A 26698-nucleotide genomic window follows, 5' to 3' on the forward strand; every position below is an offset into this window, starting at 1 on the left:
TGATTGTGAACATTATTCGTATTGTTCAGCTGTTGTTGCATCACATAAAGATGGTACAAGATTTGTTTCATAATTGAATTAAAGTATTGGAAGTAAAATATTTTGTGTCTTCTCTTTTCCCCCTCTATCTGAATTAGGGGTTGATATAGAGGCAGCTCGAAAAGAAGAAGAACGAGTAATGCTACGAGATGCAAGGCAGTGGCTCAACAGCGGCCATATAAGTGATGTCAGGCATGCAAAATCTGGTGGTACAGCACTTCATGTAGCTGCTGCGAAGGGCTATACAGAAGTCTTAAAGTAAGTATGGTTTAAATGGGAATTTTTCAAATTTGATTGTCTTGTTGATGTAATGCTGCTTGGAATTGATACAGTTGAACACCTCTGACTTTTAGTAGTTGCTGGAAAATAGCAACCTCTAGAACTGTCTTTTCCTCAAAGCTTGGTTTTATGTTTTCAAGCACTCATAAATCAAATCATGTTACTGTTAGCTTTCTACCTCAAATAATTCAAAATATAAGCACAGTGTACATATTCAGCCTGAATACTTATTTGAAAGAAGAAAGCTGACCAAAAAATTGCCCAGTTTCTAAAGCCAACCGTGTAAACAAGCTTAATACCTTTTCATAATGACGGTTAGGGTTCCGATCGATGCATGCTTTCAAAACACCTTATTTATTTGCATACATAAAGCAGTTTGTAATCCAGACTAAAGGTTTTTACACCTAAAGAACAGAGAATTTAATTTTGGGGCTTTTTGATACTGTTATTTGAGTCATAACACTTGAAATCTTTCCTGAAAAGTTTCAGGCTTTTGGAGTCCCCATAATTCATAGGTACCTCTTCATTAATACAATACAAGGCTATATTGCAGCAGAGGTTTAATTGGGTTTTCATCAAAGTTCTGCTTTTATTGAAATAAAACATACTTAATAATACATTGCTTTACTGTGATTGTAAATGTATTTGACTGCTTTAGCAGTCCTAGGAACAGATAGGTATTGTAACATGAATGAAAATGAGCACACACCTTGACTGTGTATTACCACCTTTAAGGTCTGCAGAACCTTATAATGTTTTGTCAGCACAGAAGTTGAATGACAGTGCTTTTTTAACCATTATAACTGTTACATACAATTTACTGAATGGGAAATCTGCTTCAAAAACCCTGATGCTTCCACAGGATGAAAAGAAATTATTCTGCTGGAAAATAATGATTTTTGATTTAGAATAGCTTGTGTCTATAAGGGATTTTTTTTAGCTGTCTTTGTAGTGCAGTCCATGTACTTTTGCTAGGAGGTGAAAAATACATGTGCAGGCAATTTTCTTGATGGGTTCACATTATCAAAAACGTGTGCTCTGTGTAGGATGCAAGACTTTGCAGCTGAGTATGTGTGAAAGTTGACTCACTGGAAGATATTACTATAAGTATGTTGGCTCTTGAGAAATGGAGAGAAATTTTTGAGAAGAGTGCTTCACAGTTACGGGATTTTTTTATAATTACGGACAGTGTTTCAGAGAGGTGATAGCCCTTTACACAGAACTGTCAGGGTATGTGTCCGTTGTCACTTGGACACTCACATTTCAACCATGGTGAATTTAAGTGTGCCAAATGCAGGCTGAAAAGCAGATTCTCTAACTGAGGAGCTCTGCTCCCTCTCAGAGAGCAATTGAAGCACATGACCGCTAGGTTGTTACAACATCACACCTTACTGACAGGAGGAGGTGCAAGTTTCAAGCAACTGATTCTAGAACAGGAGGAGGTTTTAATAATTTACTGTGTAAGAACATTGTATCCAACAATTTTTGACATTTTACAGCTTTCCTTTCCTTAATAGGGGTTCTCCCTATTACTGCACATGGAGAAAAATAGCTAACTGTGGACTTCAAATGAAGAGGAAGTGAATAAAGAGGAAAATGGAAAAGGCTACTTTTCTTGAATTTTCCTTAAAAATGCATATACCTACTGAACAATGAAAAGAGAAATGCTTCTGTAAGGAAATAAAATTAGTCAGTTGTCAATAGCCCAACTAAAATATGTATGATAAAAAGGAGAAGGATGTTATTATAGAATAACTTTTTGCTTTTATGACAGTTCGTTGATCTCTGTGAGCAGTGTCAATATCTAATTCTTCTAATTTCTTTAGGCTTTTAATACAGGCTCGCTACGATGTAAATATTAAAGATTATGATGGCTGGACACCACTTCATGCTGCTGCTCACTGGGGTAAAGAAGAAGCATGTCGCATTTTAGTGGAAAACCTTTGTGATATGGAGGCTGTCAACAAAGTGGTAGGATTTTTATGTAATCCTTGTCAAGATACAAAGTTCTGGTCTCTAAAGTGACTTTAGAAGCCAGGGTAAGAAAAGTGATGATAAACTGCTGTTTACTGTATGTGGAGCTTTATGTAATGCATGTTTTGTCAAAACAGCATGTTTGTGTTCAAAACTAAATTCTCTGATCATCTAAATTAATTTCTAGTCCCACTTTATGCTCAGTTCTATATTAAATAATCCATGAATTATTTGACACGAAAATTCAAAATAGAATGAGTTTGTTGACCTTTCAGAGGTACAAAATCAGTGACTTTGAAAATCAGCTTGTGTTAGCATACTGTATGCTAACCGCTATACAGGTTGGGTGCACTGGGAGAAATTTGTAGGCCTCTCTGGACTCCCTAGGCATAACTTAAGTGCTTCCTAAGCTGTATTTCCTCAGCTCTTACTCAAAGGCCTGCATAGCTTGCTGGCTTTGCAACATCTTGCTCCCAACAGATACAAATATACTCATGATTCACATAGGCATCACAAGGATCCAAACCTTTTCATTCAGCTGTGTACATGCTGAAGCTCTCTTTATTCTCTTTGCAGTATGTTCTACAGATAGATTCCTATCTTCTTCCAGTTTCTGTCAATTCTGCATGTGTAAATTACCTGGCCAACTTTTAAGATGGATTCTTCATTGAATTGTTTCATAAACTTTTAAAAACTAAATTAGGGAAATATGCATATGCAGATCACAAATTGGCAAGTATTTAGGTAAGGGCAGAAACTGCTGTGTAACATTTTTAGTCTTTGTTGACTTTTTTTTCCTTAGAAATTGAGGTTTTGTGTAATAAAAACAGTGAAATCTGGAATTGAATTTCAAATAGCTTCAACTGTTTCTGTATAATCTTTATAGAACTGTTATTTATATCAGCTGTTACAACTGTATTTTGTATCAGGCTATCAAAAGCTGATGCAGCTAAAACCAGTTTATCAAGTTACCTGGTAGACTTTTTTACTGGGGTTGTAAAAATGTGGAGGGTGGTATTCCAGAGAGCACTGTCATGAACGTATGTTCAACTCAGCTGATGCAAGAATAAGAATAAAGGAGGTATAGAGAGATACAAGCGATTGTATTTGGTATATGGGCTTGTCTGTGCAAGCTAGGAACATTTTGCCTGTTGTGTTCTTAAGTAAGCTGATAAAGATTTTTGGTTTTGGAGATACCAAGATTGAAAATTCCTGTATTTGGTTTTAGATGCAGGTGCTTAGCAGCATAGAGAACTTAGCCTTTATGGTTAAAGCACTTTTATGGATTGCATTTAGATATAACCTTCCAACTGCAACAGTTTTTTGCAAAGTGATTTTTTTGTGGTCAAGGTAGGTCTAACTCGTATTTTTTTTGGAAATAAATTCACTTAATAGCTACCTAAAACTAGAAATCTGGATTAAAAACTGTAGTCATAATGCACATATGAAGTTGACATAATTTTGTTGCTTAGTTTCCAGGCTAGTGCTGTGTTACACATGTCAGAGGAGCTCAAGCTGTTTTGGGTAATCCTTGTTGAAAGGTGCACGTGCTTCTGCTGTATGATCAGAGGTTTTACATGGATGTGAAAATTAGTGGTTTGAAGGTCCATCCTTTCTAACTGTTTGATAGCCTTCACAGTGTATTAGGAATACGTTTGTATTTAGTTAACATTCAAGAAACTCAAATAAGCAGAGACAAATATGAACACCTTTATTTTTATAAGCGGCTGTGACCACTTTTAAATGACAGCTCTGTCTTTAGTGCTAGTTATTGTATAGAAGTACTTACTTGGCTGATCTTGTCCTGATACTCCCAACATTTTAGTGTGTCCACCTAGTGTGTTGATGCAGCTGCGTTGGTACTGTGTAGGTGAATCTAGGACTTTGCCTAGATTCCAGCCCTCTTGTATTTGAATGAAAACTTCAAATACAAAATGCTGTATTGCAGTATCAAGGCAAGTTGGGCTTTCTTTGTGGAACTGTGTGAGCTTCAGCCCTTTCATCTTCAGGTAGAGATGAAGGGGAGTTTTGAAATCTTTACCAGTTCAGACCTTAAAGATAGAATCTCGTGTCCTGTGGGTATCTGGTCTAGTCTAGAATTGTGATGACTATATAGATGTCAGATATGGCAAGCTGAAGAAATTCCAGCTGACAGCATTACTCTGTTAGTGAATAGCATGATGGTCTGTTTATTCAAGAACATGTTCCATGTAAGTCATAGACTAAAGAGGGAGGTAAGAAGAAATGGTTGTAGCAGATCTTTTCTAAAATGGAATGTAAAATGTAAAATACTGTTTTACTGTAAAAACATGAAAACGTGACTAATCAAGATTAGTTTTGCTTGCTTAGATAATTGAAACTTTAAAAAATCAAGCTGTATATAGTAGTCTGTAACGGACAGGATAATGAACTGCTCAGGATCCATCCATGCAACAGCCATTGGAATGGTTGTTTGAAACTAATATTGTGAGAATCGTATTCTTTTGATCTCTTTTCCGTGATAGTTTTGTTTTGTTTTTTTTTTCTTTCAAAGGACAGCAATATTTTTCTGAAGTCTTGTTTTATCTCTTAAGAAACATATTTGCTCATCAGGCATTGATATTTCTCTTTCAGTTACCCCAAAAAGTAAAATTGCAAAATTGTTTTCAACTACTGGCAGACTAACAGTTTGTGATAGAGCTTGGCTTATACTTTCTGATTTTTTTTCTCCGAATGTGCTCCTTACCTGAATCATCATGTGATAAGGCATCAAAATCCATTTCATTTAAATTCTTCTGTACAGTGATGGTGTTTTACTTCTTCCCCCCCTCCAGGGGCAGACAGCATTTGATGTGGCAGATGAAGATATTCTAGGATATTTAGAAGAATTACAAAAGAAGCAGAATCTGGTAGGCCTTTTTCATATGAAGACATATATATATTTTACTTTATTATACATTATTGTGGTATACAGTTCTGAGTGGTATATAGGTTAAAAATAAAGGTTTGAATTGGAGCTTCAATTCAGGTAATGCCACAGTAACCTCAGAAGTTCTTTTATGCCCTTACTCGGTCAATTACGGTGAAAAGCCTTGAAAGCAAGAAAGTGCTTTTCTGCTTGCCTTGTCCAGTGGGCATTTTTTCATCTGAAGCATCAGCAATGAGAATCTTACTTTAAATAGCAGTTTCTGAGATATTAGAGTTTTGAACTTTCAACACTTTGAAAGCTTATACATACTCTTGTGTTTGTAGTAGTTAGAGAAGATTGCTCTCTGTTTGTAATTTTGTCACACTGATACCATTCTATCAATTTAACTACATCATTCTGTATGTTTTGAAGCTTCATAGTGAAAAACGGGAAAAGAAATCTCCCCTAATTGAGTCCACAGCCAACATGGATAATAACCAGACACAGAAAACATTCAAAAAGTAAGTAAACAGGAAAAAAAATGTAATCTCTTAAAAAAGACACCTTTAGAAGCTGTCACAAAATCCTGCTTGACAGGTTTTAGTAATGTTTCCAGGACTTAGTAAGTATTTTTCTTTTCAAACTCAGTAAAGAGACACTGATTATGGAGCAAGAAAAGAATGCATCTAGTATAGAGTCTTTGGAACAAGAAAAAGCAGATGAAGAGGAAGAGGGGAAGAAAGATGAATCCAGTTGTTCTAGTGAAGAGGAAGAGGATGATGACTCAGAATCCGAAGCAGAGACAGGTATTTATTCAGAGTATTGTCTTTCATTAAGTTTTTACTCTGTAAGTTTACTTGTTTAACATCACATGATCCAAAGTCAAATATGTTAAGTTTCACTTATTCTTCTGCACTTCACTATGTTTCCAGTTATTTTAAAGCAAGTTTATATTATATCTGAAGTCAAGTTATAACAGAGATGTTAAACAGATGTTTGTACTGGTACAGATGTCTTTACTGATGGCTACTTGGGTTAAAGCTATTAGTCTACTTATTTGATTGGTTACAGTTGACACTTTGAATTGAATAGTTGGAATAATATAAGCCTTAAGTAGCACACCAGAAAACATTAATCTGAAGATCAAATCAGAAATGAAGGCTTCATAGCAGTGTTTGCTTGTGGAACTTGGTATAGAGATTGGAAAAGCAGAAGTGCAAACATTCTCATTTTTTCTTGCCTTCCTGAAGTAATTACCAATTAATCTGACAGTCTTGGCTCAGGTATTCATAAAGTAATGGTGCATATATTTTCAGAGTGCACTGAAATGAACTTCTAAATGTGATATTTTAGCGTTAATTGTTACTTTATATACTGTATTACAAGAGGAAATCTCTTTGAAAAGTTTGGAATTGTATGCAAAGAAACACATATTATGTACTTCTATCTTCAGTGGAATTGATATGGGTTTTTTCTTGAACAGTTGTCAGAATCTTCAAGTAGTGATTTAAGAACAGCATTGAACCTTCCTCCAAATCACAAAACAAATATCAGGTGATTTGTGTTTCAAGATGTATGTTGAATCCTGATAAAGAATTTTAGAATTACAGTGCAGCAATGCAATACAAAGGCATAAATGTCATTAGAAATACCTTGTTAATATTTTATACTTCTTTAAATAAGTAACCCTGAGCCGTCTGTCATTATTTTTGAACATTCTTACAAATTTTTTTATCTGAAAAGTTAAGACTAAGGAGGGATTTTAGAGCTAACCAATGTATCATAAATATTTAATGTAGGCAGAAATAAAAATAAATTGTGAAACCAAACTCTGTTAATGGCCTAATTATTTTTGTATTTTTAAATAAACCAGCATTTCAAGCTGGAAAAAAAAAATAAATCTATCAAGCTTTGTAATTAGTCTTTCACCTTAGTATACTTGCATCCCTTATTTACAGAGACTGAGCTTTCATAACCACATTAAATATATAACATGTAGTAATTTCTCAGTCACTGAGCTAACTGTAATGTCTCCTGAACTCTATGATTCTGGTAACTGTGTTCTCTTCGTTACCAGTAGATAGTTCGTGCCAGGAAAATATGACTGTGACACAAGAATTAATTTATGTAAACTTTGGGGTTTTTAATATCAACAAGGCTTTATCATACTTTATTTGGCAAGCTAGACTTCAAGCTTTTCCCTGTAGAGCTGCATCTCTAAATTCCAAGTTTGTACTTCCCTTTTTTCCCATTATTCAGCTTAAGGCAGTTTTCTAGTGAAAAATTGTAAGATTTTAAGAAGCATTCCGGTAGTAAAATAGTTTAGTAGAGTTCAATATTCTGCAGTGCTGGAAACTCTGATTTCTAATCTATGGGGATATTAAAATTTTTTTCCTAAAATAAACATTCTGATTCATTGATTCTGAATACAGTTTAAGAATAAATGCATTTCTGTCTGTAAGACCAAGAAGCAAAATACGAATATGAAGCTATATGTCTCCTAAAGGAGGTAAACAAATTTCAGCAGTTCAGGTTTGTTAACCTACTTTGCTTAAAGTAATTTAGTGGTGCTTTGGAAGTTGGTTTTAGCTCAGTCATGCACACAACTATATTCTTGCAGTCCTGTTCTGAAATTGTCAGAAATAATTTCAGAATACAGTTGTAAAAAAAACCCAAACAAACAGTTTTCTCCTTCCACTCCTGATAAATTTTCCTGTATATTTTAAAGCTGTATTACTCATTTGCAGATTTCCGGCAGATCTCCCTGTACATCATCTAAATCTTATTATCAGTCCACATTGCCCTGTTGAACATTTTTATCACCATGACCTAGGAGTTTGCCACCACTTATTTTCACTTGTGCTTAAAGAGAAATTTCCATTAAGTGCAGTTAGACGTGTAAGCTGATTTTTTCTGTATTTGTTCACTGCATCAGTAAAATATTTCACTTTGGATCAACATCCTCTGCAGTTCACATTAACTGTTACATGTCAGCATACCTCCTACTGTTAAAATTGTATGGTCATGAGCCATATACTCAAATACAGATGGTTTGGGAACGCTGTGGACTCTCTGTCTCTAGACATTTTCAGGACCTGACTCATCAAGCCCTGAGCAACCTGGTCTGTACGCAATATTAACTGTTCTTTGAGTAGGAGGTTGAATTAGATTATGTCCTGAGGTCAGTTTCAACCTGAATGGTTCTTTACTTCTGCATCTGCATCACTTTTTGAATGACAAAATCAAAATGTTATATACATGACCATTATGGAAAAAAGAGGGACCTAAGGTACAGATTGGGAATGAGGGGGAAAACCCCAAGGAATAGATAGTAAAATGCTGCTTGGAAAGTTGACTGTCAGATTTGTTCAAAAGAAATTAGAATCTGTCTTGTAGAAGTGAAGAAATTGTGAATGAAAAATGAAAACTAAAATCTTGTAAATATTTTGCAGATAAGACCAAAACCTTGGCAGCTGTAACCAACAATGCAAATACCACAAGTACACAATCAGCATCAGTAGCTGTGACAGCACCTTCTGTAGCTGGTGTCCAGGGGGCACCTACATCACCTGTTAAGAAGGTAAACTAAAATACCTTTCTCATTATTTTAGATTTCTGTTTCTGTGTGCAAGCAGACACTTTTTGGTCCTTGTATAAAAAGTGGATAGGGTTATCCAGTGAATAGATGAAAATATGCATGGATCCCTAAAATATTCTGTCTTTTTCTGCAGAAACTGTGTTCAACTTTTTAAAGTTTTGAATGGTTTTGATTCTGAACAGGGGTGTAATGTACAGAACTACGAAACAGCTGAGCATCTTTCCAAAAAGCAAAAATCTGTTGCGCAGTGAGTGGAGTTCTTGCTTTTTTGAAGCTAAACTTCATTCTATGGCAGACTCCTCCAAAATTTTTAGGAACTGCAGTTCTAGTGTCTCTCTGTGCCTGTGTTTGTGATGCACTTAAGGAAGTTAAGTATGACTGAAGTGCTTTCAGGAGCTCTTAAAAGCACTCAGCTAGTACTTAGGTGCAAAAGTTGAAAAAGATAGCAGAAAGAAGTAGAGAGTGCTGTAGGTCCCAACCCTGTTTTCAGTATTGTTAGGACCTCATGGATGGGCTAGAGGACTGGGACACGTGTTTTTTATTCAATGCACAGCTCAAAACCACATCTAGCAAAGGCATATTGTGTACAGGAAGCTTTTTAGTTTTGCTTGTGAAGGATATGAAAAAAAGAGTAGATAAAAATGCATAGTCGGAAGGTGGTATACGAGTCAAACTTTCAGAATATCAAAGCAAACTGGATAGCAAGTTAGTAAGGCTTCATTTCTCAGCCATTGTCGCTTTTCTGTTCACATCATAACCAAGGTCTGACCCTCTACTGATGCTGCTGAAAAGCATGTTGAAGAGAACTAGTAGCTGTGATATTTAGAGAGTAGAGAAGATGTACTGCTGGGTGAATACTATGCATTGTATTTAGCTCCTGGGAGCTTATTGGAGTTTTACTTTCATATTCACAATGGAACCTAATGATGATTCATCTTACAAAGTATGCTTTCATGTCACAGATGCAGGGAATATATTGCCCAACTGCATCATATTACGTGATGCTGTACAATAGAGCTGGGCCAACCTTCCTGATCCCAAGAGATGCTTTACAAAAGTCATTGTGACTGACATGCACAAGATTTATGTCAAAAAAACATGAGAGCAAAAAGGGAACTGTGGGCATGGCTCACTGGCAGGAATGACTCCTGTTTCCCTTCACTGAACTTTGTGACTGGGCAGACAGCTAGATTCCAGGGTGATCTTGTGATGTTCATCTAAACATTGTCTGCTGGCTAGTAAGGAATTATGGTTCTCTGTAATGAGAGCTGTGTTTTCATTGCTCAGGAGCTGTGCAGAGCTCAAGAGGTACAAGTTCTCCATACAAACTGTAGCAAATGCATGAGGGAGGGAAGACATTGTGAGTAATTTGCTGGTTTGCTAACTGTGGCTTGTTGGAAAGAATTCAAATATATAATGTGAATTTTACTGCAAGGAAATAGGCCTACTTCATACAGTTTATCTTTTGAAATCACTTCAGTAGTACAAGCATTTGTGGCAATTGGGCAGTTAAACTGATGTGCTCTCCACCCACTTTTCTTACTGCACTTAATTATCTTTGAATGCTGTAGATTCTACCTCACACTTCAAACACAGACTTTTTCTTGTAATTGCCTAAACTTCACCTTGAGGTTGGGAGTTTACGAGCTTGTCCCTTCTAATCAATTCATCTCATATTATGCAAAAACATTCTTAGTTATATGATCTTCAGCAATAGGATGTTAGCAAATTGTTGCTAGCTGGAGTGTGGGTTGATATTTGGAGTTGAATGATCAAATATACACAATTTTTTGATATGAGATTAAATGGCAATGTATTAGGGGGGTGGGGGAGATGGCCACACCGGCTTTATAGTAAGTTTGATTGTCAGCTGGATGGTAACCTTTTATAAATCATTAATATACTGGCATTTTGTTTGTTCTAATTTTATTATGCAGGAATTAACGGCTTATCTTTTTGTCTTAAAAGGTACAGGTTAAAAGTAAACGAGTTATCTTTCTATTACTATATGTGAAAAGTTCAGGGTCTTCTGTAGCTACAAAATAAATGCACATTTGTATCAAGACTAATCGTCTTGTAACATAGCAAGTGCATGGGATCTAGAAAAGCAGTTGCAGCTCCTATCAATGAGCAGAAAGGCTTTAAACTGGTTTTACTACTTAAGGTAAAACAGCAGTGCATGTGAGATGTTGTACATACTCTTGCACCTGCCTTTTCAGGTTTGCACCGTCTGTGCTACTGCACTTAACTCTTCTGCTTTTACACCACAGCTGGCCAAACCCTATGTTGCTCACAAGTGGTGCAGATGCAGTGTACTAAGCTTGAATCTGGGTTTTCTTCAGTCTGTATGGCATTCAGTAATGCTGCTTTCTGTCTGAGGGTACTGAAGTACGGTGAGTTTGGGAGTGAAGGTATGGGGTTTGGTATCTAAGCTAGCATGGGATGTGATTAGGGGATATGAATGAAATATAGTAAGAAGATAAAAGGTATAATAGTGTGAATCTTCCAGTATTCTCAACCATATGAGGATTTAGGTCATGAACCTTGTTAGGTCAACAGGCTTTGCTGTCCTCTTCTATTCAAACTATAATTCTGTCTCTGAAGTAGCTAAACATGCTGTGTTTTTAATAAGAATCTGTTACTAAGGTTTTAAGTCTCTTACTGCTTTTTGGTATTTTGTGGTGTAACATAACATAAACATAGGAACAAACTATGTAGTTTTAAAACAACCTTTTGTTTCTGTTTTCCATTCTTTCCATCTTCATCTTTGTCTTGTCTTAAATGGCTTTAGTATGATTTCATTCCTCCTATCATGCCTGTCGCGGAGTCAGTAGATCCTGCATCATGGAGGCAGGGCTTGCGCAAAACTGGCATTGTTCTTGTGCCCAATAAGGGTGAAAAATCGATGGTGAGGTTCTGGTGTGCACAGGTTTGTGTACAGGTTGCAAAATAACATATTTAATCAAAATGTTGATACTGGATTTGCATGTTTCTAAGTTTGCATCTCCTGATCACAGTGTGTTATTACAAAGTGTGGGTTTTTCTAAGCTAACTTGTAGAGGAGTAGTATACCTTGACCAGTCTTACATTTCTTACCTCATTAACTAATTTAAAGAGGAGAGTGTGTAGGTTATGTCTCATTAAAACTCCCCTACCAGTTCAACACATCTGTGATTATTAAAAAGAGTTGTATTCTCAAATCTCCGCAAGGAGCATGAATTACCGCAGGTAATGAAAATTAGTAATATAAATTCATTTACATGTGTTTTGTAGTTTCCAACATCTACAACCAAGGTTTCTCCCAAAGAAGAAGAGAGGAAAGATGAATCTCCTGCTTCATGGAGGCTAGGTCTTAGAAAAACTGGTAGTTATGGTGCCCTTGCAGAGATTACTGCTTCCAAAGAAGCTCAGAAAGAAAAGGACTCTGCAGGTGTTATGCGTTCTGCTTCAAGTCCTAGACTTTCCTCTTCATTGGACAACAAAGAAAAGGTAATAATTTTGGTGTGAAAAAAACATTTTGAGGAAATTATCTACATTATTTAGCATAGATGTTTGTGATGTACTGTAGAATTAAGACTGTACTACGCATCTGTGCTTTACCAACATTCCAAAAAGTCATGCAGTTTCTGTGTATTTTCTTTAAAAGAGTAGTAGGTACCTGTGTTGTGACCTGGTGCATTGGTCTGGGGCTTTTCCCTTTTCGGGACTTGCAATGCTAGTCGTAGTTTTTACAGTTAAGGGACATCAGAGGTTTGATAGTTTCGGCATCACGTGGAGAGTGATGTTAAAAGAACCTTACAAAAAAGGAGTGGTTTTGTATTCCCCGGTCATTTTTATTTACAAAAATATGGTTTTGTAGTTAAAAATGAATACTGAAATAAGTGAAGGACTAATTTGGGGTAGTAACTGACTAGCATAGAACTTGTGGTTCTGTTTCAGGTACAAATGTTTAAATGTTTTCAAGATTAAGAATAATGCTATACTATATGAAAGTACTGAAACAGCTGCTTTCAGAAAACAGTGTTGGAATTGTACTGTAGCAAAGCAGAAAAGAAAAGAAATCTAGTCATTTGCCTCACTAGAATGAAAACGTGAATAGTTTCCTTTTCCTGATGTAGGCCTTATGACATTTAATTAAAGCTTAAAAATCACTAGCATAATCAAGTCACAATAAATACAGCTGAAGTTGTCATAATGATGATTTTCCAGCCAGCAGCAGTATAATCAGTAGCACTTAATAAAAAACGTGTGTTTCAGGAGAAAGATGGAAAAGGAGCTCGACTTGCATATGTTGCACCTACAATACCAAGACGACTTGCCAGTACCTCTGACATTGATGAGAAAGAGAACAGGTGACTGAAGTTACAATTTCTGTTAAATATAAAATTGCTTGATTTTTGAGTGGCTGACAAACTTACAGATTTTAAGAAAATGCTAAATTATAGCATTATCCTTCTCTATAGGTTTTGCTAATCCATATGGTAATCCAATTCCTGAAGGTTTTTGATATTGTAGATTGTAATAACCCTTTTTAAAATCCGTGTTATTTTATAACAAGAGGAGAACTGGGCAATGAGTGTTGTCATCTTAGGGGAGAAAACAGATAAAATCCAAAGTATGTAGTTGTAAACTTTAAGCTACTGGAAGGTGCTAAAGGCATTTTACTGCTTTGACTTGAGCCTTAGAGTGCTGGTCTCCACTGTTACATTTGATAATAATAAAACGTGGTGTTTCTTATAGTTTTTTCTTAAAACTATATTGGGCAGCAACAATGATTTACAAAAGTCAGAAGTTACTAAAGCATTTTTTATTGTTTATATGTTGACTTTTCATCTTCATTTGGAGATTTTTACTTTCTTTGCTGATACTTCTGTAGCTTTCAGTATAAAAGAAACAGAAGGTTTAGGTGCATAGGCTTGTTACCTATTAGTAACTAGGCTACTAGCTAGGGCTACTTCCATGGCATATTTACGTTGTCGGAAACGTCTAATTTTTCATTTCTCTCCTTTACTACAGTTCTACTTGGACATTTTTTTGAGTTAAGATAAAATACATAATGCAAAACTTAGAATTCTCCCTAATGTCTTATTTCTGTTGGATCAAATCTAGATAGCTGAATGTTGAATGATGTGAACTGAAAATACTCTCATTGCTCAAAATGTACTGTTATAATCATTGTCTGTAAGACTGATAAATCTTCTGTCTGAAGAGGAGATTCTTTGTTGCTGCTCTTGAGAATGGTTCATTTCAGCACAAACACAAGATAAATACTGTTTTTTCTTATGCTTGCAGGATACTGCTGCTGAAGTTCAGTCCCTGGGTGACAAATTCTTTTGGAAACAGGGATATTCTAGCTCTCACGCTCCCCTAAGTAGCATCTCTCGTGTTGCTTCACCAAATTTCTTTAGTTTGCATGTCTGTAACAGGACAGTTTGGAGTTTCGTTTGTGCTTATCATTCTCTGGAGTACTGTATTCTTTAAGGCTGAGTTTGTCAGTTGGGGTTTGCTTATAAGAGACATTATCATTATTCCAATTTTTATTCTTTTGAGATCTTCTCAGAAACTCTTGTTGTCTACAAGTGTCTTAACCAGGTGATACGTTAAGATTGGGATAAATATTTCATTGCGGTTTTATTTCTTAGAAGCTGTTATTGTTTGTAACAAAGGGATTAAATTTTGCCTCAGTGTTGAGGTCTGTGTCCTTCATGTGCCTGTCTTAACCATTCACAGACACAGTTCCAAAACTAGATATCAGCGATAGTAAGTTTTTCCTCATATGCATTGGGTGAACTTGGGTCATCAGTCTCATTAGTCCCAGTGCTGACCAAACAGTCGACATGAGAACTTTCTGTATTCTTTGGTGAACCAGAGATGAAGCCTGCTTTAGGCCCACCTGTTTAGGCACCAGCACTGTGCCTAGTGTGTGATATGGCAGACAACCCAGCTTACTTGCCTGAAGCCGTAAGAGTTCTTTGACATTTAGCCTGACCTTCTTTACATGTAGAATTTAACCATCTGCCTTTCAGGTGCCTTAATAAATTATTGAGGTTTCTGCCTTTGTCCCAGATCTTTGTCCTTGTTACTCAGATGCTGCGTTCTTGTTCTCCCTGTCTGAACACCTGCTTGTCTAGCTTATCGATGATGTAGTGTAATGCAGGTGACATCCCACTGTGAGTAATGGACTTCCAGGATGAATCCTGGCTGGGTTTTTAGGTTAACAAATCTCAGACTTCCAGCCTCAGTCGAGTAGCCAGTGCTACAGCAAAAGTGCTGAAGTATGTAGTGTCCTGGCAAAGTGAAACTTTCAGTAATTATGAAAAACTTGGCATACAGCAGGACCTTTCAAAGGCAGATCACATCTCAGAATTCTTTTTCTTTGGTGGTAAGACATGGGTGGAAAAGACATTTTGGTGTAAGAAAAAAACACATTGGCCTGTGTTTGATCATTTTCTAAGGTCATTTCCAACTGCAGCAAAAAGTGCTAGCATAAATTCTTGTGCAAAAATGGGTACATTCTGAAGGCCATAGGTGTCTGAACATAAAATACATCTTTACAAAACATTGTTTTATTTTTCCCTTGCACACCTGGCTGCCTTTTAGGTATAGTTTTGTGAAAGACTTTTTTTTGTTCTGTCTGAACTTTAGTTTAAATGTTGAGCTGACATTTTTATTAGAATTCAGGGTTTTTTCATCTCATTTTTCAAGGTGGTTTTTCTAAGTAAACTTCTGCAAGGTTATTTCTTTCTGCTATAAACTGCAACAGCAGGCTGGAAATTCCTTATGACTAAAGTAATGTCAGCTAATGATACGTGGCAGGCCACTCAGGAATGGCTACTGCAGGCCTGTTTATACTGGTCTACAGTATCATGCGTTCGAAAGGCTAGTCAGCTGTTGAACTTTTTATAACATCAAAGAGTGACAAAGCCCATGAAATCAGTTTGTAACTGATGATGATTATGTCCTCTTTAGTGGTTTTTCTTTTAATGCTAGTTTTCTGTTATATCTCTGACAGCGTTAGCATGACTGTAATATTTTTCCATAGGAGCTTGGAAATTATTGTCCATAAAGATCATTTTATTCGTGTTCCACATGATTCTGTTTAAGTGTGTTATCCAGGGTTTTAATACTTAATGTGAAATGCCTTTTCAGCTCACATCAAGAATAGCCTTCTTTAATACGAATTTGCTAAACTAAAATCTTTTTTACAGGGACTTGTCTGCTAGCTCAATACGTGGTGGCAGTTCCTACACCAGAAGAAAATGGGAGGAAGATGTCAAGAAAAACAGTTTGAATGAAGGTCCTACATCATTAAACACAAGTTATCAAAGAAGGTGTGGGATTTTCTCTTAGCTGCTTTTTTTTTTAATCAAAATAAGCTTACAAATTATAAAAAGAAAACAGTAAATGAAGTGCTGAAATCACTTCATAAGGGCAGTTTGAAATTGAATGCTGACATGTTGAAATGTTGTTAATAATTTAGAAGTATGTACTTATGCTGATGCAGTGCTCTGCTGATTTAAAAGCTACACCATTTTTACTAAGAGTGTTGCAGCATCTACTATATAATTAAAATGATATGCTTTCTTTTTCCTGTTGTTTATTTCAGTTTGAGGTTCATTTGACTCTTTCCAGGTTAGTTCAGTAACCAAAGATAGCTACTTTATATGTTGGAATACAAATAATTCTGCTTGGTATTTGAAAAGAAAAAGGGGAAAATATTGTCTCTGTTGACTTCAGGTTTTTGCGTGACCATTATCGGAGGTTTTGCGCTGCTCTCCATAGTGATAGATTATAGCCATCCCTATGGTGAATATTAGCATCCTAGAATGCAAATGTAAAACTAACTTGAATACAGACTAAATGAAATTAATTTTCAGTCGTGCACAATTCCTGTCTTGCAGGATTTTCGCAGAAGGAATCCTATCCTGCAGATACAGAGATGATTGACTTTACTCCATTGTGTAGTTTCAGTGTAGCTATTTGAGTAAAGTTGTTCATTGGAATTAGTGGAGCAATGAATACCTAAACTGAATAGATCAAAAGAAAAGATTCGGGTAGCTAAGCTGCATATTGATATGTACTGCTGATGTACATGCTACTTGATATTCACTTAGTCTTGACATTGATGTTGTCAGTAACATGTAGACAGGCTGTTTCATACACAGCATAATACGTCTTACATCTTTGTTAACCTCCTATCTTAAAAAAAAATCAATTTCCTAACTTTAGGTTTAGGAAAGATAATGCACAGATTTCCAGTGCTGGATGGAAAATTATCAGTAGTTGGTGTATGAGAGCAATCTTTGCATGTTAGCTTTAATCAGTATTTATGCTCCAGTCTTCAAACAAAGTGTACTCATCACTTTTAATGGCATGTGGTGCTTTAACAGAGTATTTCCTTAGTTGTTCTTGTACAGTTATTTTTTTCTTTGTCATTATAGAATTGATAGTAATAGAGAAAAAATTATCAACTGCAGAATGAGAAAGAAGCATCTTTCCTTAAATCTTTTGCAGTTGGTAATATGATGTTATGTCTGTCCCAACTGTGATTCTGAGATTCAGTTGTGGGAAAACATCCTGACTTGGTAATATAAAATTTGTTCAGGAGGAATCAATGGATAAAAATGTAGAAACCACTGTATCTTTTTTACAACTTGAAAAGCAAGGGAAAAGCTTGAGTGGGAGGTTAATCTCTCCAGGGATGATTAAAAAAAAAACAGTACATTTAATTTGTTGAAAATTATAAAAGGAGTGATATTGACGACATTTCTGACAAGCTGTGGAGTAAAATTCTGCATTTTCTGAGGTATTCAGCGTGGGTGAAACAGCGGTTTAAAAATGGGATACTGGGGGCCCCATCTGCATGTGTACTTCAGTAGATGTGATTAAGACAGTCATACACAAACCAGTGAGACTCTTTTATCTTCTCTTTGTATGGAGAAATGGTCAGGACTAAGGCATACTTCTGCTGCCCTCTGATGTCATAAATTAGAAGTCCTAGTCAAGGAAATAGTGAAGAAAATAGCTCTTTTGCCTCGGAATTTTCTGAGACTCAACTGAGACACAAGAATGCATAGGCAGGAGTTTATTTGATAATTCACAGCTTTGTGATATTTTAATGAGCAAAGATACTTAATACAAATGCATCCATTGTACATGTCTCCTTCAGTGGCTCCTTTGGTAGAAGACAAGATGATTTGATTAGTTCTAATGTCCCAAGTACTGCATCAACAGTTACCTCTTCTGCTGGTCTTCAGAAAACACTGCCTGCCAGCGCAAACACTACTACAAAGAGTACAACGGGTTCTACATCAGGAGGTGTACAAAGCAGGTAATAGCACCAGCACACTTCTTGTCTTCTTTTTTGTCAGGTCTGTTGTGTGCTTATGTTTGTGCATGCGTTCTTGTTTAGTAGATCCTGGGGCTCTGGATTTTTTCACTTTCCTGTTAAATTTGCTTTGATTTTATACAATTTGGCTCAAAAATTGTGAATGGCTTTCTACTGTAAAGTGACTGTCATATTGGTATAAAAGACTAAATCGAATGTTAGAAGGGTGCAAAGAATAAAAGTTCCATTATTGCGAACTGCTAATTCTTAATGGTTTCAATTTAACAGCTCAAGTTGAGCTTTCATAGTAGAGACATTTCTCAGTTTGCTTTTAAAAAAAATCCATCCCTCAATTTACATGTTATTAGTTGTTTAGTAAAGTGCTTTCATTGTTTAGCTGTTTCCTTTTCTCTTTTTTTGTGTTGCTGCTTGTTATGCTGTAGTACCTCAAATCGTTTGTGGGCTGAGGATAGTACTGAGAAAGAAAAGGACAGTGTTCCTACAGCAGTGACCGTTCCTGTTGCACCATCTGTTGTAAATGCTACAGCCACTACCACAGCCATGACTACAGCTACTTCTGGCACTGTGTCCTCAACATCAGAGGTCAGGGAGAGACGGAGGTGTGTAAAGGTCCTAAGAGTAATGTTGCTCTTACACAAAAATTTTCTTCTTTTCTTATTTCAAGGAATGTGTTGGATACCACAAATTTGGATAGTGCAGTATGTAAAGCAGTCTTATTTGCTTGCTGTGTACTGAAACAACTAGCAATGTGCCTCAATTTATGTAAGAGCTTAGTACTGTAGAGACCATTCATGTATTTTTTTGACTGGCCTTGGGTTCTCATCTGGTATATGGTACTTTCATATTTGTATTTCTGTAATAGATTAAATGAGTCCTCCTAAATATACCCACAATGGAACTGTATAAAAACATGGAATTAAAAATAAGAAAATCAATAATCGATTACTTACTACAAGTACGTTGCTGCTGATTGAGCTCCTGTGCCACAGGCAGTATGCTAACATGGTACAATGTAGCATTTTTTCAGTCATCTTGTCTGCCTGGCACTACTGATAAAGGAGTATTGAACCCAACACATTCTGTTTATTTCATTGCATCATTTAGGCTCTCTTTTACTTGAAACATAATATGCAGTTGTAAATGCAATGGTTTCAGAGCTGTTCAGTATGAAGAATGAGTAAGAAGATGGTATAAATGTTATTCTAAAAATACAGTGTTTTTCGTGTTACATTGAGGATGAATTAAGATTGGTGCATATTTATGTTTCTGTAAAGAGTTCTTACCTGTTATTTATGGAAGCAAAAGGTTGCTAATTCCTGTTAACTTTCCTTGGGTTTTTCTTTCTCCGGATATTTATAAATGTTTATCCTTTAATCCTCCTGCTGAAATGCAAGATCTCTGTGCCTTCTTCTGTAGTAGTTTTGAAATGCAGCTTCTGCATCTGTACCAGATTTGTGCATCTCTGTATGTTCACAAAGATAATGAAGTTGTTCATGGGTACAGAAGAAACCTGCATTCCTTTGGTTGACTTAAGACAGCAATAACTTTTAAACATTTCTCATAATTTTAGGCCTATTTGGGGTTGTGTTTTCCATAGTCTTCATACCCAAAACTGAGATGAAATAAATTCTCTGAAATGAGGATTATTTTTTAGTTCTCTGCCATGATTCAGGAGGTGCCCACACATGCTTCCAACCCATCTCAGTAACAACCATAGTTGGAACCAGCATTTTCCGTAGCAATATTTGGCTGAACCCAACACATCAAAAGCAAAATCAGCAAAACACATCTTTTATTTCAGAAGTGGTCCATATTTTGAAATGCAAATGCTGTTTCAGTTTCAGATGAGCTAGAAAAGCAAGAAATTTAGAATTAAGGCTTTTGCTGTCTTGTTTGCTCTCACTAGTGCGTGTATACTAATGCTCATAAACTATATATGTTTTATATATCAGCAGTTGGCCTGAAATGCCTTGTTTTTATCTGGCTCTGGGCTGATCGTGTCATATACTATTACAGATGCATTCTTGATGGCATATAAAATACCCATTAAACCTGAGAAATCAGCAAAACTGAAATAATTACTGCAATGCACATGAAAGATAGTGATCTAAGTATCAGCACTTGCATATCTATCTGTATCTATACAGATACATATATATATGTGTGTGTATCTTTGTATGTTTATATGCAAATGAAAAGCTTCTTTATATATGAAATATTATATGCTAAGTATTTTCCTTAGAAATTAAGTTGGTTAATCCATATTGACAGATTGAAACTGTGTATTTAGAAAGTATGTTTGAAATAGTACTTCAAAGAATATTTGAAAAGTAAAGACAAACTACTTTTAGTAATGAAGCTATGATTCTATATAGTGGTGCATCCTTTTGGAATAGTTTGAGAAGCTATATTCTTTATCTCATTTTCAATACTGGTTTAGAGACCTTGTATGTCTACTCTAGTAGCCTTTTGGCTTTGATTAGAGTTACCTGCTTATTGGGGGGGGGGGGGATGTATGAGGATTTATTCTTAAATACAGTTTTTTCAAAGCATGGATGATTCATGTAAAAATATGGTAACCACCTCCTCAAGGACTTTTAATCTCTGATACAACAGCTATAATTAGATTTTTTGTCATTAGCAATACATTTTGTTTTTTCTAAATGCCTAGAAGTTTAGTTGCACACACATTTTATGTATAAATGTGTAATTGACTCTGAGGTCTTCTACCGCTGTGTTAGTAGACTACTGAAATACCAAAAAACCTTAGGTTATATTTAGAGGAAATGGTAAAAAGTAACCTAATTAAGTAGGAAAAACACGATGTATTTTAATTGAGTTCTAAGGCTGCAATCTTGATGAATAAGTGATTATGATATGGATGTAATCTGGTTTATATAAAGATTTTCTTCTAACTGCTTTGGTTTTCAGTCATATTGTGTTGTGTTTTTTTTTTCTGACCATTTAATACATTTGTACAAAAGTTATTGTTTGCCAATTTTGTCTGTAATTAACTCTTTAGATCATACCTCACTCCAGTACGGGATGAAGAATCAGAGTCCCAAAGAAAAGCTAGATCCAGGCAAGCAAGACAGTCTAGAAGATCTACGCAGGTACAGTTTCATTGAAGCTTCCACATTTATGGAATCATCCCTATGTAGCTCCCTGAATACAGTGAAGTACTAATTTCCCAGTAAAGCTCCAAATAAACTGATGGGTCTTCCTGGTATAAAACAGCTTGTCCCAGATAAAATAAAGCCTCTTTGGCCTCTTTTTTCCCCTTTTCTTTTCTACAACCTTCGTTGTGTACTGAAAGTTGCTTTTTCTAATCACTGAAGAGTCATTTAATACAAATTTGAAAGCACAGGCTCCTCCACTAAAAGAAAGATTTTGGTTGCATGGTGGTTAAAATGGCTTACTTGAGTAATCGTATCTTGATGTTACATAGATGTTTAACACTTCAGTTTTTTAAGAACTAACAGCTCTATGCTTCTGACTGAAGACTTAATACTCGAGAAATAGGTTTAGCATACTTTATGTACTTCCATTTCTCAGTCTTTTTTTCTGTATGTGGACTAATAAAGATAATGTGATTGAGCTGACCAGTATATGGCTAGCTAGTAAGATCCATGACATAAAAAAAAAATACATTCAACCTAGTTTCTATGGACATGGAGGAGTACTAAGGAAGAGGGATTTTTTACTTGCTAGTAATATAGAATCTCACAGCATGCCTCCTTTCAGCCTTTCTTTCTTAGTTTACATACTGATACATTTGGTTGCTCTTTCCAGTGTCTGTCAGATCTACCTCACACTAATTGCCAGTGTAATCTTAACACAGGGGAGGATGTGAAAGTAGCAAAATCTCCAGATGGCACTTGAACGCTCTTTGAGCAGTGAAGCAATTACCAACCACTATCCTCTGGAGCATCTTTACCCTTCTCTTCTTGTGTCTGCTGACAAATTGAGAATAATCAGCACATAGTCCCAGATGAAACAGCACAAAAAAATACTCCAGCCATCCTCCTTATGGATGTTAAGGCCAAGTCTGTATCTCCGTAGTTTACTGATGTTACTTTTAAATTTAAAAAACTAAGAATTGTGTTGCTGGAGAATCTGTGGTAGACCACATTGCAGCAAACACTTGCTACTAATCAAAAAGAGGTGTTTGGCTCCAAGGCTCAAGAGAAAAACATACAGGTAGAACATACAGATATTTCCTTATATTCTTAATATTCTTAAGCTGAATTTTGTCATTAAAATAGCGATCATCTACATTAATATGAGTGATACATTGAAGCATTTGCTGAAATGCTGAAAACTGCTGTTTTCACAGGGTGTAACACTGACAGATCTTCAGGAAGCTGAAAAAACTATAGGAAGAAGTCGTCCCACACGAACCAGAGAACAGGAAAATGAAGAAAAAGAAAAAGAAGAGAAAGAAAAGCAAGACAAAGAAAAACAAGAAGAAAAGAAAGAATCTGAAACTAAAGATGATGATTATAGACAAAGATATTCCCGAACTGTTGAAGAGGTATTTTCATGATGAGTGTCCTTAGGTAGAGAAATCATATGAATCTTAACTCCCAAGTATGATGTTTTAATTTTGTTACTATTATAAGAATTACTTATCTAGGTAAATGTTTTAATATCCTATATTTTAATTATTTTTTGATCTTGGTAAATTAATTTTGACATTTTTCTGCCGAATAGCCATATCATCGCTATAGACCAACTTCAACGTCTTCGTCATCAACCACCTCTTCGCTCTCCACCTCCACTAGCTCTCTTTCAACTTCAAGTCAACTAAACAGACCAAACAGCCTTATAGGTATAACTTCGGCCTATTCTCGAAGTGGAACAAAGGAAAGCGAGAGAGGTAGGAGTACTGTTTGTGAAGGGTTATGTTTTTTTCTTTGGTTTAATTAACAAAGGGCAGCATATGCTTCTAGAGGTAATTCCAAATAGGGTGTGATATGTAAGACCACTGGGGATGTATCTTACTCCAAACTTTTACAAGAAATTCCAAAACTTGAACATAAAAAGGAAAATGATTTTCTGTACTTGGTGGTGTTTTGCAGCTGATTATTATGTGAATCTATGTTTTCCATTGATGCATCTTAGAAATGTCAAATATACTGCCATGGGTATCCATATAATGCTTTCATTTCTGCTTTAACACATCAACTATAATAAGATACCACATTTCAGAGTTTAAATACTTGCAGGTATTAAGGAGGAATTTTACTTGATGAAATAACTGAGGTTTTTTTCAGTCCTTCCATATTGGAGGATTGGAACAATGCTTTAATGCTTTAAGAACCTCTCAAGGTTTCATTAGCAGCTGAAAAAGAAGGGAAGAAGACGTTTCCAATGGTAGCTCAGAATATTTCATGGAACCATACTTTTAAGTACTTCCTGGATTCATGTAACCTTAAGCTGAGGATCAGATGTTTGACTCAGAGGTCAGAAATAAAGCTTTTCTTTGACATCACAGAGATTTTGCTCTTACTGCAAATATGAATCACATGCTATAATTCTCAGAGATGTTGTGCCTGATCAGTTGCCTGTCAAAAGAAGACATTGTTGACAGATAACTGTGATTTCCTGTACTGTCTCAGAGGCATGCCACAGTTGACATGACTGATTCAAGTCATTGATCAGTAACTTTAATACAATTACTGATTGAAATTTATAATTATGTTATACAGAGGATCAGATTAAATGATCCATTGATCAAATCTCCATAAACTACATAGAAGTATTGCAATATTCCCTAGACTTGTATTTTCTGAGGAAGTTACTGGAGCTAAACTTGAGGGATATGCTTCCTGATTTTTTTTCCCCTCTGTGTCCTACTATGAACGGAAATTTGGATTAAGATTCTTCAGTAATGCATGCTTACTCTGGGAAACTCTTTCTAAGATTGCTCTTAGAAATTATTTTCATGGGTAAATATTAGCTACAGCAGGTTCTTTTTTTCAAATTGTGACTGTAGGAGGAGAAATACGTTACCATCTGAAAGCCCAGAGGTAAAACCATCATCTCTTTAATTAGAGAAGGTGTATGTGCACCAGGAATATTTGTGTTTCCTTCTTTTCTGTTTAAATCTTGCTTCACACTGAACAGTTTACTTACCTCTAAAGACTAGTGGTGCTAAAGTCACATTTTTAGTGATGCTTCTATGTGAACTCAAATCTGTGGTTTTCTTTAATAAAAGAACAGCGCTCTGAATAGGCTGCATGATAATAGGCAAGTAACTGGCTTGAGCAAGTTTGGTTTTGGTTGTTTGGTTTATGGGGTGTTTTTTGTGCAAATTACTTGTAAACATATAGGGAAACAAACACAATCCTGAGATACTGTGTTGGGCTTGAACTGCAATTGCATTTCTTTTAAAGAAAAGGGGAATCTGTAATATAGTATTAATGTAGTCAAGGGGATCCCATTTTATTCTTCCTTAGATCAGACTGGAGAGGACTGTAATGAAATGGGGGACTCTAAGGAGGATTTAACAGAATTTTTAAAGTTTTTGGGTTTTAGTATCCAATTCTTGATGCAAGCAAAAAAAGCCTTTGTTTGACAAAGAATTGTGAAGAATTACCTTGTCTTATTTTGTACTTTTCTACATCTACTGACACAGATGTTTGAATTATTATATGACAGATTGGGAATGTGAATTTTAAGTACAATTTGTAGTGTATTACTGTCCCATTGAAACATTTTGTTGAGGTGGCTGAGTTGGAATTAGGATTTTGCAATTGATGTTCAAGAATTGGAACAATATTTATAGTATTATAGAGCTTTATTCTGAGGAATGTGTATTACAGCAAACCCTGTATGTAATGAGAAGCTCTTTAGCCACTTTATCTCAGGTCAAAAAAATGTTTGTAAACATTTTAAAGACTGAGAATTGTCTCAGTCATACTTAAATGAATAAGAAAGTTGTTATTAACAGAAGGGGGCAAAAAAGAGGAAGAAAAGGAAGAAGATAAGTCACAGCCTAAGTCTATAAGGGAAAGGAGGCGACCAAGAGAAAAACGACGATCTACAGGAGTTTCTTTTTGGACTCAAGATGTAAGTAAACAACTGCTACTGCTGATCTGTAGCCTTAGCTTGTAGTGATATGACATGTACAGTCTATTCTTAACATAGAGAATAGTTTAGGGTAATACAGCATATAATTAAGTATTCTGGAAAAACTGATGCTTGTTCAAGTTATATATTCTTTGTATCTATTTTGAAGCTTTTGGGAGCATAATCAAAATTAAGTCTAAGCTATGCTGATAATGCTGAAAAGTACTTTAGAATACTTTTATGTATTAACCATGGTTAACTATTATAGTATTAACCATAACTTAATAGGAATTAATCATAATCTAAGGAAAAACTAATCATTGAATAACTCTTTTGTATTGCATGCATCCCAAAGCTGTAAGAATGAGAATCATTTTCTGGCACATTACAGTTGTGCCAGAAATTGTACTTAAAATTGAAAGAACTGCTCTGTCAGATTAGAAGGGTTGGAGTTGATGGTTCAGCCAATTCCCTTTCCCTCTTCTTTGTCATGGAATCAGTATGAAATTTTGTAAAAGCAAGATTTTCATATGCCAGATGCAAAATTCTGTTTCCTCTCTTTCTGGTACTGCAAGCATGCACTTGTTCAAGAATTTTCACCATATATTCTCCGTATATTTGATTTGGGTGGAATTCTATTGCTCTTAGATTTTCTCATATTAAGTCTAGAATGCCTTAAAATCTCTGTAAGCTTTCAACAGTTCAGTTGTTTTTCTTCTCCCACCTCTTTTACCAGAGTGAAAATGAACAGGAACACCAGTCTGATTCAGAAGAAGGAACAAATAAGAAAGAAACTCAGGTAATTTTAAAAAGATTATTACTTCATTAACTGTCTAACAGATATGTATTGATTGTAAAACTTTTGTTGCGGTTGCATTAAATTAAAAGAGTACCTACAGTAGGTAGGTAGGTATTCATAATTTGTGGCTACGGTTCAGTGCCATTTCCTTTGCAGGCTTTAATAACAAATTTTAACAAGTTAACAATGGCTAAAATGGATTTTTTTCTCTTCCATTCTGATTATATAGAAATAACATCCATAAAACATAGGTGAAATCTCATGATGTGTAGGTCAGGGACATGTTCCAGCAAGTTACTGGAGGGCTGTCAGTTTCTATCTTGCACAAGTTTTTCTTCCATCTGCTCTGTTACTTTCAGATAAATTATGTCCAGTGATTTCTGCATACTAATTAAAACGTTTTAAAATTAACCCCAGTCAATAATGTAATTAACATGAGAAGTTAATATAATGAAGCATAGAATGCTGAAGAGCACAATGTACCTGATTTCTCCGTTGAAGAAAATAGATTTCAGAACGTCCTAATTCACCATTATTAGTCAGTGGATAACAGTATAATAGGCTTGATTTGATGGAGAAACTCCTTATAAACTGAGTGGTGTGTGACAGTGGGATGAAGAGGGATTTATAAGGGAAGTAATAACTTAAGCTGCACTATAAAATGGTATAGCAGGATGTATTTCTCTTGACCTAAACCCT

The 26698-nt window shown here is 35.6% G+C and overlaps 1 protein-coding gene across 5 annotated transcripts in view; it reads left to right on the forward strand.

Moving 5' to 3' along the window:
- PPP1R12A (protein phosphatase 1 regulatory subunit 12A) overlaps nt 1-26698 on the forward strand; it is a 117457-nt gene that overhangs the window by 71381 nt on the left and 19378 nt on the right. For 2 of the 5 annotated variants that reach the window (XM_057429494.1, XM_057429495.1), the window contains exons 4-19: nt 138-297; nt 2145-2289; nt 5106-5180; nt 5612-5700; nt 5828-5985; nt 8632-8759; nt 12051-12266; nt 13035-13129; nt 15986-16108; nt 17947-18108; nt 18549-18725; nt 21149-21239; nt 22463-22660; nt 22840-23005; nt 25082-25200; nt 25937-25999. In XM_057429494.1, coding sequence (XP_057285477.1) covers nt 138-297; nt 2145-2289; nt 5106-5180; nt 5612-5700; nt 5828-5985; nt 8632-8759; nt 12051-12266; nt 13035-13129; nt 15986-16108; nt 17947-18108; nt 18549-18725; nt 21149-21239; nt 22463-22660; nt 22840-23005; nt 25082-25200; nt 25937-25999 — 2165 coding nt within the window. Of the gene's footprint in view, nt 1-137; nt 298-2144; nt 2290-5105; nt 5181-5611; nt 5701-5827; nt 5986-8631; nt 8760-11568; nt 11686-12050; nt 12267-13034; nt 13130-15985; nt 16109-17946; nt 18109-18548; nt 18726-21148; nt 21240-22462; nt 22661-22839; nt 23006-25081; nt 25201-25936; nt 26053-26698 lie in introns of those variants that run through there. The other 3 variants (XM_057429491.1, XM_057429493.1, XM_057429492.1) reach the window with 3 other exon arrangements.

The sequence above is a fragment of the Pezoporus wallicus genome, unplaced genomic scaffold (assembly GCF_028554395.1).
Source record: "Pezoporus wallicus isolate ANWC-B61680 ecotype Strahan unplaced genomic scaffold, APGP_CSIRO_Pwel_v1 contig_5069, whole genome shotgun sequence".
NCBI lineage: Eukaryota > Metazoa > Chordata > Aves > Psittaciformes > Psittacidae > Pezoporus > Pezoporus wallicus.